Consider the following 15,473-nt stretch of genomic DNA (forward strand, 5'->3'; position numbering starts at 1 on the left):
AACCGTATCTCCAATCAAGTCTCTCCTCAGAGCTCCAGAGAAGTCCTCCAAATTGCTGGCATCTCCACCTAGCAATCTAGCAAAAACTAACTGACTAACACCATTAACTTCTCATTAATTCTGAGTAGGACGCTTCACATCTGGTCCTTTCCTGCCAGCCTCTGTTAAGAGCAACTCCATCACACCAAGCGCCCATGCATGGAAGCCATCACCCAAGACTCCAATTTCCCTAACCTCGCACACTCAGTACCTCTTCAATCCACCTCTGCCCTTTCCCACTTCCTACCTCAGTTCAGGAGCCATGACCCCACATGCTCATACTCGTATTTCTACCTCTACTCTTTTTTTCCTCCACACAAAAGGCAGACTGATCATGTCAGTCTTCTGCCTGAAATTCTTGAGGCTCTTCACTACCTGAAGTCAAACCCTCCCTCACCTTGTTTTTATATACATCTATACAGCTCGAGTTTGCCCTTCTAAAGTCTTCCATTTAGAAGTCAATTCTACTCAGATCTCAACATTCAGCTCAGATTTCCCTGCCTCCCCCAATTCTACTTAGATCTCAAAATTCAGCTCAGATTTCCCTGCCTCCCCCAATTCTCCTCAGCAGCAGCTTTACAAGCTCCTACTCTGCCCTGGGTGGTTGGCAGCCCCATCCCCCACAGCATGAGGATACTGCTATCACAGCACTGATTACATCGTATTAGCACACGCTTATGTGCTCAGTCGCTAAGTCATGTCCGAATCTTTTGTGACCCCATGGACTGTGGCCCACCAAGTTCCTCTGTCCATGGGATTTCTCAGACAAGAATACTAGAGTGGGTTGCAATTTCCTCCTCCAGGGGATCTTCCCACCCCAGGGATCCAACCTGTGTCTCCTACATTGGCAGGCACATTCTTTACAACTGAGCCGCCAGGGAAGCCTGGATATGGTATTAGCATATCGCCTTAGTATGTCAAACAGCTGCCTCAGTTACTTCACCAGTTTCCTCATCCTTTGAACAAGGTTATCGTAAGGCTTAAAAGACAGTATTTGTAAAGCATCTAGCACAGTATCTGGCAAACACAAGAAGCACAAAACAAACATTAGCTCTTTTCGTCCTGCATCTTGCACATGTATTCTAATCTCTCTAGGTCTCAATTTCCGAACCCACCAAGTGGGCTGGATAAACCTGATGATCCAAGTCTCCTCCTAGCAGTAAAAATGCTGTAATTCTATAAATGCAATAAATGCAAATGCAGTAAAGGGAAAATTTTATTTTAAAAGGACCAAGTAAACATACTAGCTAGGGATAGTCTCACTTTCATTCAGGTCTACAGCAAAGACATCAGCAAAAACCTAAGACTGTGACCCAAATGTGAATCTTTACTCCTTTATGCTTGCAACATGACCATAATAATAAAAATGATCAAGAACTAAAAGAAACCCCCAGAAACTAAAAATAAATTCTCTGAAACAAGAAAAGTACACCCATATACTGTCAGCGGAATCAAAAATTGGCAAAGTTGTAATTACTTTATGCAGTGGTTAACATTTAACCAATAAATTAGTTAACATTTAACCATTTTTAGGTTAACCAGGAGGAAAAAAAATCTTACACTGTCAGCAAGTGAGAAGATAAATCATGGCCCTCTATGACCTCTCAAAAATTAGGTAGATATAGCCACTGCAAACCCTACATCCTTGGTCACAGTAAACTAATCCTACCCTAAAGGCTGTTGATGTATCTTTAAAATGATGATACAGCACATGTACTGACATGTAAAGAAGTTCACAAAGCAGTGTAGCATGAAAGAAGGTTACGCATCAATATTTATCATGAACCCATTTTTTTAATTATATGGATATAAACAGGAAAATTTATTTTCCAGAGTACATATAATTTTTGTGTAGCAAAATATATATACATATATATATATAAATTCCCCAACAATAACTGCCAAAGCACAAACCATTTTATCAGAAAGATATACTGGGGGAGGTAGAGAGTTAAAAACTCCGATTAGGAAACCCTGGACCCCAGAAATAACTGGCAACTTCAGTTAAAGGGGGTCCTGTCACACAATTGATACTTAGGGCTCATTCTTACTGTGCGTGCAAGAAATACATCTTCAGTGATGATATAAAAGTCTGCTGCTGCTGCTGCTAAGTCGCTTCAGTCGTGTCCGACTCTGTGCGACCCCATAGACGGCAGCCCACCAGGCTCCCCCGTCCCTGGGATTCTCCAGGCAAGAACACTGGAGTGGATTGCCATTTCCTTCTCCAATGCTTGAAAGTGAAAAGTTAAAGTGAAGTCGCTCAGTCGTGTCTGACTCCTAGCGACCCCATGGACGGCAGCCCACCAGGCTCCTCCATCCATGGGATTTTCCAGGCAACAGTACTGGAGTGGGGTGCCATTGCCTTCTCTGATAAAAGTCTAAAGATACCTAATTCAAAAATACCTGCGGTGACGTCATCTGGACAAATGAAAAGAACAAGCATATGGAGCGTATAGAGGGGAAAAACACGGAGCACGTTTTTATAGAGCTTCATCTTTCATTCCGTGTGTTTACTTCCTTGAATCTGGGTACACCAAAAGAATACCTAGTCCATCCTCCTAGTTTAAATAAACAACTCCAAAAGTTATCTTGCTTTACCAAACATCCTTTGAAAGCATGGGAAGGAAGCATCATGATGGTTTCATTACTTAGAACCTGCCGCCTAGACTTTAATACCAATTCTAGGCAGCAATCCTTCCCATTCTTCCCTTGAAAATTAAAGTGATATTTACCATGAAGTTGTATACCTCTCATATTAAGGCTAGGGAGTTACTGGCAACTTGTTTCTACCAGGGCAAAATCAGGACATAAACAGAAGACCAAGTAATACATGAGATCAAGGTTTTTGGAGTTTTTTTTTTTTCAATTAACTATACTACATACAAAGAAAAGTTCCTAGAGCAGATTAGCATTTATTATTTTAGATTTGAAAACTAGAAAATATGAATTTTAAAACAACCCGCAAGATTGTTTAGTCTATGCACCTAAATTTTATTCTGTGACCAAAATATGTATAACGTCAACAGAATGAATACATACAGTAAGTCCAATATACAGTAAGTTCCTTTTCCCCTGAGAAAAGTAAGAGAAAAATAAATAGCTTATGTGATTTACATTGAATTTCAGTATGCTTCCTAATTTCTTCAAATTGCCAATCCTGCTAAAAACCCACCCATTAATATAAGACAAGTAAATGAAATACTAGAAAAAGGTCTGAGTTTCTTCATTCTTCCTGAGATTCAGAAAACGACTACTTACATCTTATCCCAATTATTCAGATGAGGAAATGAAGGTTCAAAGAACTGAAGTTATCTGTCCCAAATCACAAAAAGTAAGAAGTACTACTGTATCTCAGGCTATCATGAGACACATGATTGACAAGTGTCCCAATCATACTTGTAAGTAGCACATCAGCACCTGTACACAATTTTTAATGAAGACACACAAATCCAAATTTTCCAACAGAAGTTTCCTTACTAATGTACTGACAAAGCAAAAGTCAGAGGAATGTCATTTTCCTGAAGGAATATACTATGTAGGCTTGATCCCCTCAACCTGAAACCTATCCCACTCAAAATTTGCTTGGGGATGGAAGTAGGAAGCCTACATATTTTCAGATGCATATGCAGCATGAAAAAATACAATCAACATTAAACTTTATTCTGTTTGGAGAAAAGACATTCTTTTCACAAAATTATATTTAAAAAGCACCAACTTTTGAAAAGATATGAAATTCCACTTTAACAAAACATTTGTCCAGTACCTCAAAGATTAATATGAAAACACGCTGGCTTTGAAGCCTAATATCTATAATATACTAAACTAAGTTTCCTGGGATATCCTTTTAAATTTTTTTTTTAAATGAAGAAATGTAAGTTGACTTGCTCAGCATCTCAAACAATCCTACAGCATCCATTGTATTAGTTACATTCCAGTGAGAAAGCTGAGCGCAGAAGAATTGATGCTTTTGAACTGTGGTGTTGGAAAACTCTTGAGAGTCCCTTGGACTGCAAGGAGATCCAACCAGTCCATCCTAAAGGAAATCAGTCCTCGGTGTTCACTGGAAGGACTGATGTTGAAGCGAAACTCCAATATTTTGGCCACCTGATGTGACAAGCTGACTCATTTGAAAAGACCCTGATGTTGGGAAAGACCGAAGGCAGGAGAAGGGGATGACAGAGGATGAGATGGTTAGATGGCATCACTGACTCAATGGACATGAGTCTGGGTGAACTCCGGGAGTTAGTGATGGACAGGGAGGCCTGGCATGCTGCTACTCATGGGGTCGCAAAGACTCGGATATGACTGAGCGACTGAACTGAGCTCGCATTTCCACTTTCCTAATTATTCATAATTCTCAAAAAAGAGAAAATCACTATAGAGTTAATTTTGCATTGTTTGAATATCTACTATGAATCAATCAATCAAATTTGTGTTTGATGAATAGAGTACAACTTCTAGAACCTGATAAGCCAAGTGAAGTTACTAAGCAGTCAATTAAAAAACATAAATCATTCCTTTCCTATAACTAAGTCCAGAGCTCTAATGCTTATGTTTTCATTAATTCATTTGGTGACAAAATTTGACCTGAATGGATATGAGGCTATTTTTAGACATTTTTCTCCACTTACTGTGACTATTAATATCTTTCCTTGCAGAAATATCTATTTCACAGAGTGCTACCCCAGACCCCACTGGGGGTGTCATATACAGTACATGCCTATTACCTTCTTACATTTGGAATTGCTTTTAATTCCAAACTCATGTGGCCATGTGAGTTTTACATGAAAGACTGTGGACTTATACCACTGAAGGAAAAAAAAGTATGTATCCATGTAATTAGTTACTAAACAATCATTCAACATTATTATCTCTTATATTTAGTTTTTCTGCATAATTAGCTAATACTGAAATTCTCAATTAAATCCATTTTTTATTTTTTGTTTAAAGTGTTGATTGATGGTATGCATCATCATTTTTTGCAAGTGTTCCCCAAAAACCTTCCAATGAAACATACTAAATAATTAGGCTTTAAGTTCAGTTTGGTAGCTCAGTCGTGTCCGACTCTTTGCAACTCCATGGACTGCAGCACACCAGGCTTCCCTGTCCATCACCAACTCCCGGAGCCTACTCAAACTCATGTCCATCGTGTCAGTGATGCCATCCAACCATCTTATCCTCTTGTCGTTCCCTTCTCCTCCCGCCTTCAATCTTTCCCAGCATCAGGGTCTTTTCCAATGCATCAGTTCTTCACATCAGGTGGCCAATCACTCCTTCCAATGAATATTCAGGACTGATTTCCTTTAAGATGGACTGGTTGGATCTCTTTGTAGTCCAAGGGATTCTTGGAGTGAATCAAAGTAGCTGTATCTGAGATATGAGATCAGTTTCCATGCAAGAGACCACCTGCACAGAAACTGTTGTCAAATTCTTTCTAACAGGACAAGCGTCTCCAAGAATTCTTCTGTCTTTGGACTTCCTTGGCAGTCCAGTGGTCAAGACTCCATGTTTCCACTGCAGGGCACATGGGTTCATCCCTGGTTGGGGACCCACACATGGAGAGGTGAGACTAAAACAAAGAATGCTAAAAATCAAAAAGGAACTAAGTAATTTTTGAATGTATAATTCTCTTGAGAGTTGTTTTCCTAACCTAAATACACCCAAATGATAAGACTAATTACAAAGACTTTGACTCCAAATAAGTTAGAGAAAATTATTCATAAATAAAAGAGTTCAATGGACCCAGATAATAAAACATTACTTCTTTGTCATCCTACAAATTATACTTCAATTACATTGCTCAAAATTAAATGATTTCCAAGACTTCCATGCATTGATCTCCCCACTATACTCTTGACCAAAAAAGCAGTTAACAACAAATAAACCCACAGGATCAAACTGAACAGAAAAGGGCTCATTAGCAAACATTTCAACAAATTTCTAGTAGATGAAATGTAGACAAATGTACCTATCACAGACCATGCACACAAAGGCTACAAGAGAAAGTGAAGCAGAATTAAAATGATGATTAACCCATGAAACAGCTTTGCACCTCACCCTCTTGGGCACACCTTAACATAAATGCAGGCTTTCCAACAAGTGGGCCAAGAGTACATTCCATTCATATATAAAGAAGTCCTAATTTGCTCTTTCACTCAGAAAAGTACGAAGGAGCTACCTAAACAATCCAACATTCATTTTAAAGCATTACCTAGTCCTTCACTTGAAAATGTAGACTACCAGGGATCAGCAATTGACAAAAATTAGTAGGGGAAAAAAAAAACCAACCAAAACAAAAGAACAAGTAACCAGGGAAGAAAAACAGATAATCCAATGAGCAGAAGAGAATTTTAAAAAGAAAACTAAATATTACCCTCAGACAGATAAAAGAAAATAATACATCTTTAAACAGATACAAGTTGAATACAGAGAAATATCTGTATAAAGATTTCTTGGAATTAAAAGTATGACTCTGCCTTTAAAATGTCACTACCGAGCTAGAGAAAAGCAAAGTGATCTCCAGAACAAAAAAATGATTATGAGAAAACAAGATACCCAAGACTTCAACATTCTAACAAGAGAGAACTAAGAAAATAGAACTCAAAAAACATATGGAATAAAGGTCCCAGAGCTAAATAAAGATCAAGCCTTGAAATAGAAAAGATGCATAACAACTACAATGCAAAAGAGGATATCCATATCTAAGACCTATCACCATGCAATCCCAGAAAACCAGGATAAAAGAAAATCCCAAAGCTTTCAGAGAGGAAAAGAAAATCAAAAGCAATTACCAAAAAAAAAAAAAAATACTGTGACTGGCATTAGATAGACAATAACAACTGGGGGCTAGAAGACAATGGGTCAGTATGATACCTTCCAAGCTGTGAGGAAAAATTCTGAAGTGCAATTTTATACCTAGCCCAACTATCAATCACGCATGAGACAAAAATTAGTTATTTTCAGATGTACAAGACTTGGAAAGTTTAACTCTTGCCATCTTTTCTGAATAAGTAACTTAAAGCTTCTCCCAACAAAATGCATGAAGGAACCAAGGAACCAAAAATATGTGACACAGGAGGAAACTGGATCTAAATCAGGTATATTAGTCTGTTAGTTGCACACCATGTCTTAGGAGCAGGGAAAGGAAGTAGCCTCGAATAATAAATATTATAACTGCCGCTGCTGCTAAGTCGCTTCAGTCATGTCCGACTCTGTGTGACCCCATAGACAGCAGCCCACCAGGCTCCCCCATCCCTGGGATTCTCCAGGCAAGAACACTGCAGTGGGTTGCCATTTCCTTCTCCAATGCATGAAAGTGAAAAGTGAAAGTGAAGTCGCTCAGTCGTGTCCGACTCTTAGGGACCCCATGGACTGCAGACTACCAGGCTCCTCCATCCATGGGATTTTCCAGGCAAGAGTACTGGAGTGGGGTGCCATTGCCTTCTCCAGATATCATAACTAGGTATCTTCAAAACATCTGAAGATACACTAAAGGAAAATTTCTCTTTAATCAGCAAGAAAGATGGAAGGCTATTTATTTAAGAACAAAAGGATTGAAATATCAAAGTAAAATGTGGCATGTTTTGAGTTGATACTTACTAAAAAAGAAAATATATCTGGCTCTGACAAAAAAAATATATGCATAGGCTCTACATATATAAATATACAATAGATATATATCAAGCAATTTTTCTACCAAATCCCAGTAGACATCTAAAATACTGTTTTCAGTTGTCAAGTCCTCAGCGGAGAAGGCAATGGCACCCCACTCCAGTACCCTTGCTTGGAAAATCCTATGGACAGAGGGGCCTGGTGGGCTGCAGTCCATGAGGTTGCTAGGAGTCAGACACGACTGAGCGACTTCACTTTCACTTTTCACTTTCATGCATTGGAGAAAGAAATGGCAACCCACTCCAGTGTTCTTGCCTGGAGAATCCCAGGGACGGGGGAGCCTGGTGGGCTGCCGTCTATGGAGTCGCACAGAGTCGGACACAACTAAAGCGACTTAGCAGCAGCAGCAGCAGCAGTATCTGTTTGGCCACCTCATGCGAAGAGTTGACTCATTGGAAAAGACTCTGATGCTGGGAGGGATTGGGGGCAGGAGGAGAAGGGGATGACAGAGGATGAGATGGCTGGATGGCATCACCCATTCAATGGATGCGAGTTTGAGTGAACTCTGAGAGTTGGTGATGGACAGGGAGGCCTGGCGTGCTGCGATTCATGGGGTCTCGAAGAGTTGGACACGACTGAGCGACTGAACTGAACTGAACTGAGTATCTGTTACCCTAGCATTATATCACATACACTGATTTCATTGATTCTACTAATAATACACATATTCTTCACTTTCTCATCTTGCTGAAACCAGCATGCATTTTACAATCCATGCAGAGCCTTCTACCACTACAGTCAGCCAGGTGGCAGTCTTGTTACTACGTAAAAAAAACCCTTCCAGGTGGATGCCTTCTGGAAAGATAATAAAAGCACCAAAAATGTTTCAGATTATATGAAACACAATTCTTACTTACTTGCTGAGTATCTCCCCTACATTAACATAAGAGCAGTAACTTTTTTTTTTTAATCCCTGTATCCTCCACATAAAACAGTGACTGGCACATAACAGATACTTGATCTGTGTCACAGTTAACATCCCTGAAACCAGGATGGGTACAACAGGATATGTCCTACATATTTGGCCCTGAAATTTCTTTTTTCTTAGTGGTACATATGATACTGGTGAATCACATAAGCAATAGCATCCAAGATAAGAAATTCAGTAACAACAAATTTGGAGGAAGAGGGGGGCAGCAGTGAGATTACTGACCCATTTCAAAAGCTGACTCCAAAGGATGAAAAATCCAGGAAACAGAAATACAAGTTTTTTTTTTTTTTTTGGCTGAGAGGCAAGCGGGGATAATAGTTACCAGACCATCTCCCACCGAGGATGGAACCCATGTGTGCCCCATGCATTCTGCCATATTCAGCAGGATCTTAACCCCTGGACTGCCCAGGAAGTCCCAGCTTATTATTTTTATTTTGTGGAACTAAATATTCAAAGAAATAAAAACAAAAAGAGCTAAATGTGATTTGTCTCCTGAAAAGAGTCAGGAGACATCATTTATCACTATAAGCCAATCTATATAGGATTTTAGTTTTACCAAGTGTACATACTCTTTCTGAACCGTTTTTCAAATATCTAACATAGGGGAAGTTGAAATTCACATATACAAAAACACAGGGACCCAGACAGGGATATTTACATGGATGGAGACAGAAAGACACTCAGGGGAACACAAAGTAAAAGTCAGAACCAGGTATCTCCAGAAATTTCAATTGGCAAGAGGGGATGGAGACCAACGGAATTCTGGTGGCAAACAGTAATACTCTAAAGCGTGACATCAACACTAACTGCCTACTGGTGATAATTATGCCATTATTTTTTGCCTCACAAAGGCAAGGTAGGATCGGCAAAGTTTATCTCTGTGCCCTGGACTGATAATTCACACTCTCTTACGAGAATTAATTACAAGCTTTCCTTCGTTCGATCCCTGGATTGAGAAGATCCCCTGGAGAAAGAAACAGCAACCCACTCCAGTATTCTTGCCCCTGGGAAATCCCATGGACAGAGGAGCCCGACGGGCTACAGTCCACCGGCTCGCAGAAGAGTCCGACACGAGTTAGCGATTAAACAGCAACAACTACAAACTCCCTCACCACAACTCTCCACATTTATACAACACCCCTTTCACCTCTCTGGCCTGTCAACACGACAGTTGAGGGGACTGTGCTAGGTCTATCTTACATTCGAAAAATCAAGTGACTATTGCTTGGCGATGCAAAAGTTAGGCGAGAGGACTGTCGCCGGGGGGCGAGTAGGTGGTCCGGCGATCGGAGAGCAGTAGCCACACAGACAAGAACCCAGTTTGCGAAGTCCTGTGCAAAGCATCCAAGGACCCGCTTCTGTCTCCACAGAAAGGACACCTTTCCCCAAAGCTAACCAGCTTGAAAAACCCAACTTGCCAGGAGCAGACAGTGGCGCGCGGTTCAGACTCCTCCCCTCCCTCCGTGCGCAAGGCAGGCGCAGAACGAGAGCAAAATGTCACAGGGCCAAGACTAAGCGCGCCAAAGCGGGTCCCACCCCCGGGAGACCGGGACGCCGGAGGCAGGTCCCTCCCCTTCCTCTCTCTCGGCCCGCGCAGAGCTCATTCATTCTCCAAGCGGGCAGCGGGATCTCCCCAGACAGCCATTCCTGCACCGCAAACCCACCAGACGCTTTGTCTCCGGCCTGGCCGGAAACCGGGGCGCGCATTCAAGCGCGCGCCCTGACGCCACCTCCCCGCACCTGGCGCCCGCCGAGTCCCGGGGCGGAAAAGCCTTCTGGATCTTACGGTCCAAATCCCCAAGCCGGGCGCTCGTCGTTGGCGGGCCCACGCACGCACTTCGCCGGGTCCTACTAGGAATCCAAGATCGGGAAATGTGCATCCCCGTCCCACTATCACTACTGCTTGAGGGCTCTGCGCTTTTGCCCAGAATGAAAAACACTAGATTCTTTCTTCTTGGAGACCGAGACCCTGCCCGTTCCGAGCGGCGTGGGCATGCCGGCCCTCGCCTCCCGCCCGAGCTGCACCCCCCGGTCCGTGTGTGAGGTACAGCGGCCGCCAGGAGAGCACTCACTTGAGGAGCAGCTGGTCGTGCTCGGCCTTAAACTTGCCCAGCTCGATCTGCAGCTTCGCGCGCTCGCGGGCCGTGTCGTCGAGCGCGCGTCGCGCGTCGGCCAGCTCGGTCTCGTAGAGCGCCTTGAGGCCGGTGAGCTCGCGGCCGCGCACCTCCTCACGCTCCGTCACCTGCAGCTGCAGCGCGCTGTTCTCCGTCTCCAGACTGCGCACCTTGTCGATGTACACGGCCAGCCGATCGTTGAGCTCGCGCAGCTCTTCCTTCTCTTGGAGTCGCGACAGCCGCGTGGGGCTCAGCGGCGTGGCGGGGCCGCCGGCGCGACTGCCGCTCCGCGGCGGCACGGGGGTCGCTGTCGCCATGGCGATCGGCGGGGAGAGCGGAGCGCGGAGGCCGCGGGCAGCGCCGGGACACGGAGGGGGCTGCAGAAGGCGAAGCGGGAAGGAAGGCACGAACCGGCGACCCGCGCTCGCGGAGAGGCCGCCGTGGGGAGGAAAGACGGAGGACTCGGGGGTGGCGGGAGACGGGTTACAACACAAAGGGCAAAGGGGGAGGACCGCGAATCAATCAAACATAAAACGCCCTTTATAAAAAAAAAACAATCACACACACACACGCGCGCACACACACACACACGCTCGGGAAATACGGGACGAGGGTGCCCGAAAGGGCCGAGCAGAGTCCGCGCGCCGCCGCCACCGCCGAGTCTCCCGCCCGCAGCACTTTGTTTCCTCTCAGGCGGCGCAGAGCCGCGGGCGGGGGGAGGAGGGCGGAGGAGCGGGCTGGCTGCGAGCCGCTGGGGGCGGAGGTGGCGGGGGCGGCGGCGCCGCGCTCCCTCCCCAAGATGGCCGGCGCGCTCCGGCATCGCCACGTGACCGTTGCTGGCCAACGAGGAGTCCGCAGCTCGGGGGCCGGGCCTGTAAATTCAAAATCGGGCCCTCAGGCAACCGTCGGCTCCGCGCGCCTGGCTGGGCGTGGCTGGGGAAAGGGCCGAGGGCGGCAGGGAGGGGCAACGGGGACTGCTCGCGCCGCGGCCCTGGGCCCAGCGCTGGCCGGGCCTTCCCACCACCCCGCGGGGACCCCCTGGCGGGGCAGGGCCAGCGGATGGCGGGAAGGGGCCTAGAGGTTTCCGGGGCGGGTCCGTGCCACCACCCACACCCGGCAGTTCAGGGAAATTCAAAAGTAAACGTTTCTAATAGCCACACACAGAACTCGCAGAGGCTGGGATGACCGCGGGCGTTGTAACCTTATCCCGCCCCGCGAAGAAGGTTCGGAAAACGGTCTTGAGGCCGGACCGCGGTGGAGTTACGTAATGGGCGCTGACGACTCGCGTGCGGGTTCCAAGTGCAAACCTGTGCTTTTCTCAGTGGAAAACGTATCTGAACACCTTCCCATCAAATTGACACACGTGCGTCTTGAAGACAAGATAAAAACCGAAGAAGTGCTGACAGGCGGTCCCTGTTCCGTTTCATTTCTTAACAACTTAGGGCCTTATAAAATCAAAACCTCACGTGATATGATTAACACGTTACTAAGTATTTGAGTGAGTCTGAGTGAACTCCTGGAGTTGGTGATGGACAGGGAGGCCTGGCGTGCTGCGATTCATGAGGTCGCAAAGAGTCGGACACGACTGAGCGACTGATCTGATCTGAAGTATTTAACACAAGCTGTTCATGCTCACGCTTCAGTAAAATCCAATGCATCGAAATCTAAACTTGTGAAAATATAAGTACTTTTTGCCTTAAAAGGGGAGCCCCTAAACTGTTGACCACAGTTCTAACAGAACGTCCATTAATCCCTTTGAGAGTTTTAAACTTTCATGTTTAACGTTTATTGAAATTTACTATGTCCCCTGTCCTGGGCTTTTCGTGGATTATCGGTCCAGACATTATGTGGTACAGAAACTAGATTCTTTGCATTTGAAAATGTCTCCACTTAATACTTGAATTTCCCTACAATCTCCTGGCAGGCGACTATATAGTATTTGAACCCAGGCGGTTCCGCTATAACCTAGAAGGCCATCTCATAACCCTTTAGAGACGTATCTGTAGAGTAATTACAGGTTGTGCGAAGTCGCTCAATCGTGTCAGACTCTTTGCGACCCCATGGACTGCAGTCCGCCAGGCTCCTCTGTCCGTGGAATTTTCCAGGCAAGAATACTGGAGGACTTTCCCATTTTCTACTCCAGGGGATCTTTCCCACCCAGAGATCAAACTCTTGTCTCCTGCATTAGCAGGCGGATTCTTTACCACTGTGCCTGCCACGTGGGAAGCCCCCCAAATTACTGGTTAGTTACCTTAATAATGGCAGGAATGAAGACTAGAATGTTCTTTAAGTATTAATCAAGTCATATACATAAGAATTAGTCAAGGGCACCAGGCTGAGTATCATCTGTCAATTTCCTGGCACTCTGAGTGACAACACTCTCCTTATTAGTGGTTCTGTTTCCTGCCCTGTTATCTAAAATACTTCCTTACTTAACCTCCTTGATAATTAAAAAAATTGAAAAGGTTCTAGTTTAAAGTTGGTGTTAGGAGTTTATAAATGAGTATTAAAATAATTTTAATAAAAGGATCTTGAAAGTCTAGGTTATTTATAAGAAATGAGGCCTACAGAAGGTGAATACTGGGCCCAAGATGGTAGAATCTGGATTGCAATGTAAATCCATTCTCCTTGGGGCCCTTTCCCACTGATGACTTGACTTTCACTCCATACCTTCCTTTAACACCTCAGCCGTTAAAAAAAAAATGGAAATTTTAAAAAATTATTTTCTTCCCATTTTTGAAGTTTCAAGATTGAATGTGATTTCAGGCATGGTCTTTACTGCTCTCAATGCTTTTAAGCTGTCTCTTGAAAATTTGGGAATTCCTCAGTCTCATTGGCTTAGGAAACAGATTATATCCTATTAGCTGAAATAATACATACCCTGGAGTCAGACAGTTAAGGTTTTGCTGTTGCTAGCAGTGTTAACTGTATGGAAATTATTCCTTGGTTTCCTCATAGGAAAATGTAGATGATTCCTACCTAGCAGGGGTTTGCAATAATTAAAGTAACATTAAGTAATATGTGTAGTGTTTAGACATAATATGGGATGGCTAAATAGTAATCCTTACTAATAGTTATCCTGTGTCTCCAATCAAAAGCAATGAAAACAATGAAATTTTAGCTTTAGAATTAGTTAATTGTGCAAACATTTGATCAGGCACTTTACCAAATGTACACATTCCTTACTTATTCTCTTGGCTTTTCCCATGCCTACTCCATACTTGGAGTAAGAGTTGTTTCTTCCCTGATCTTTCATACTAAATGTGTCCAGCCCTCTTCTTTTAAGCATTTCCTGCAATCCCATTACCTCCAACGTTTTTCCCAGTAAATGAGAAGTAAATACTATATGGTGACAAGAACAGCCATGATTTCAAATATTCTGCCTGATTTTTTTCTGTGAACCTTTACTTGTTAGTGCACATGTTCTGACTCAGATCAGTCGCTCAGTCGTGTCTGACTCTTTGCAACCCCATGAATCGCAGCACGCCAGGCCTCCCTGTCCATCACCAACTCCCGGAGTTCACTCAGACTCACGTCCATCGAGTCAGTGACGTCATCCAGCCATCTCATCCTCTGTCGTCCCCTTCTCCTCCTGCCCCCAATCCCTCCCAGCATCAGAGTCTTTTCCAATGAATCAACTCTTCGCATGAGGTGGCCAAAGTACTGGAGTTTCAGCTTTAGCATCATTCCTTCCAAAGAAACCCCAGGGCTGATCTCCTTCAGAATGGACTGGTTGGATCTCCTTGCAGTCCAAGGGACTCTCAAGAGTCTTCTCCAACACCACAGGTCAAAAGCATCAATTCTTTGGCTCTCAGCCTTCTTCAAAGTCCAACTCTCACATCCATACATGCCCACTGGAAAAACCATAGCCTTGACTAGACAGACTTTTGTTGGCAAAGTAATGTCTCTGCTTTTCAATATGCTGTCTAGGTTGGTCATAACTTTTCTTCCAAGGAGTAAGCGTCTTTAGTGGTTAGCCATATACATCGCCACCAAACTTCAACTTCTCAGGGCATCCTTTATCTCTGTAAAACCCCTGCCACAGCACACAGCTACCTCACCACATACAGAGACCTTTGCCTTCCTTTTTTTGTATGTTATGTGGATCTGGGACAGATAAATATAGGATACCTATCATAGCTGGGCAGAAGGGACCCAGACTAGGATGAGGGTGGGAAGGAAGGGAGAAGAAAAGGAGAGACTGAAAGCTAGCAGTAATCCAATTTTGTCCCAGGAGAGGGTGGTGACAGCTGGCAGATAGCTGAGTATACAGTGTAAACACATGGGGTAGCTAGGGATTCAATACAAAATGAAAGTATTGCTAAGAGGTGTCTCTCTTTTTAACTGATGTATGTTTTCTGAATATTTGAATGGTGAAAAAATTAATATATGATCTTACATTAAACTAGATTGTTTCTATTTAATATAGAAAAGAAATTGCAAAAAACAAATTGCAAAAAATGTATATAATTGCAAAGTTAATACTTTTCCAATTATCGTAGAAACATAATAAATCATGTTTCAGAAGATTGTTACAGAATGTTACAGAATCCCTTCCAACTCTGATAATAATATTTGTGTTTTTAAAACCACCTAAGGGTTTTGTAGTTGTTGTTTTGTTTCTTTTTTGTGTGTTGTTTGGTGGTTTTTTTGGCCATATCACCTGTGGATCTTAATTCCCAGAGCAGGATTTGAACTTGTGCCCCTTGCAGTGGGAG

The 15,473-nt window shown here is 43.7% G+C and overlaps 1 protein-coding gene across 1 annotated transcript in view; it reads right to left on the reverse strand.

The window, feature by feature from the left end:
* The window catches only part of LMNB1 (lamin B1), a 52,919-nt gene extending 41,479 nt beyond the window's left edge, over positions 1-11,440 (reverse strand). The window contains exon 1 of the mRNA NM_001103295.1: positions 10,714-11,440. Within this exon, the coding sequence (NP_001096765.1) occupies positions 10,714-11,072 (359 nt within the window). The 5' untranslated portion in view covers positions 11,073-11,440. The remainder of the gene's footprint in view (positions 1-10,713) is intronic.
* Between the last annotated feature and the right edge of the window lie 4,033 nt (positions 11,441-15,473).

This window comes from Bos taurus, chromosome 7 (assembly GCF_002263795.3).
Source record: "Bos taurus isolate L1 Dominette 01449 registration number 42190680 breed Hereford chromosome 7, ARS-UCD2.0, whole genome shotgun sequence".
Lineage (NCBI taxonomy): Eukaryota > Metazoa > Chordata > Mammalia > Artiodactyla > Bovidae > Bos > Bos taurus.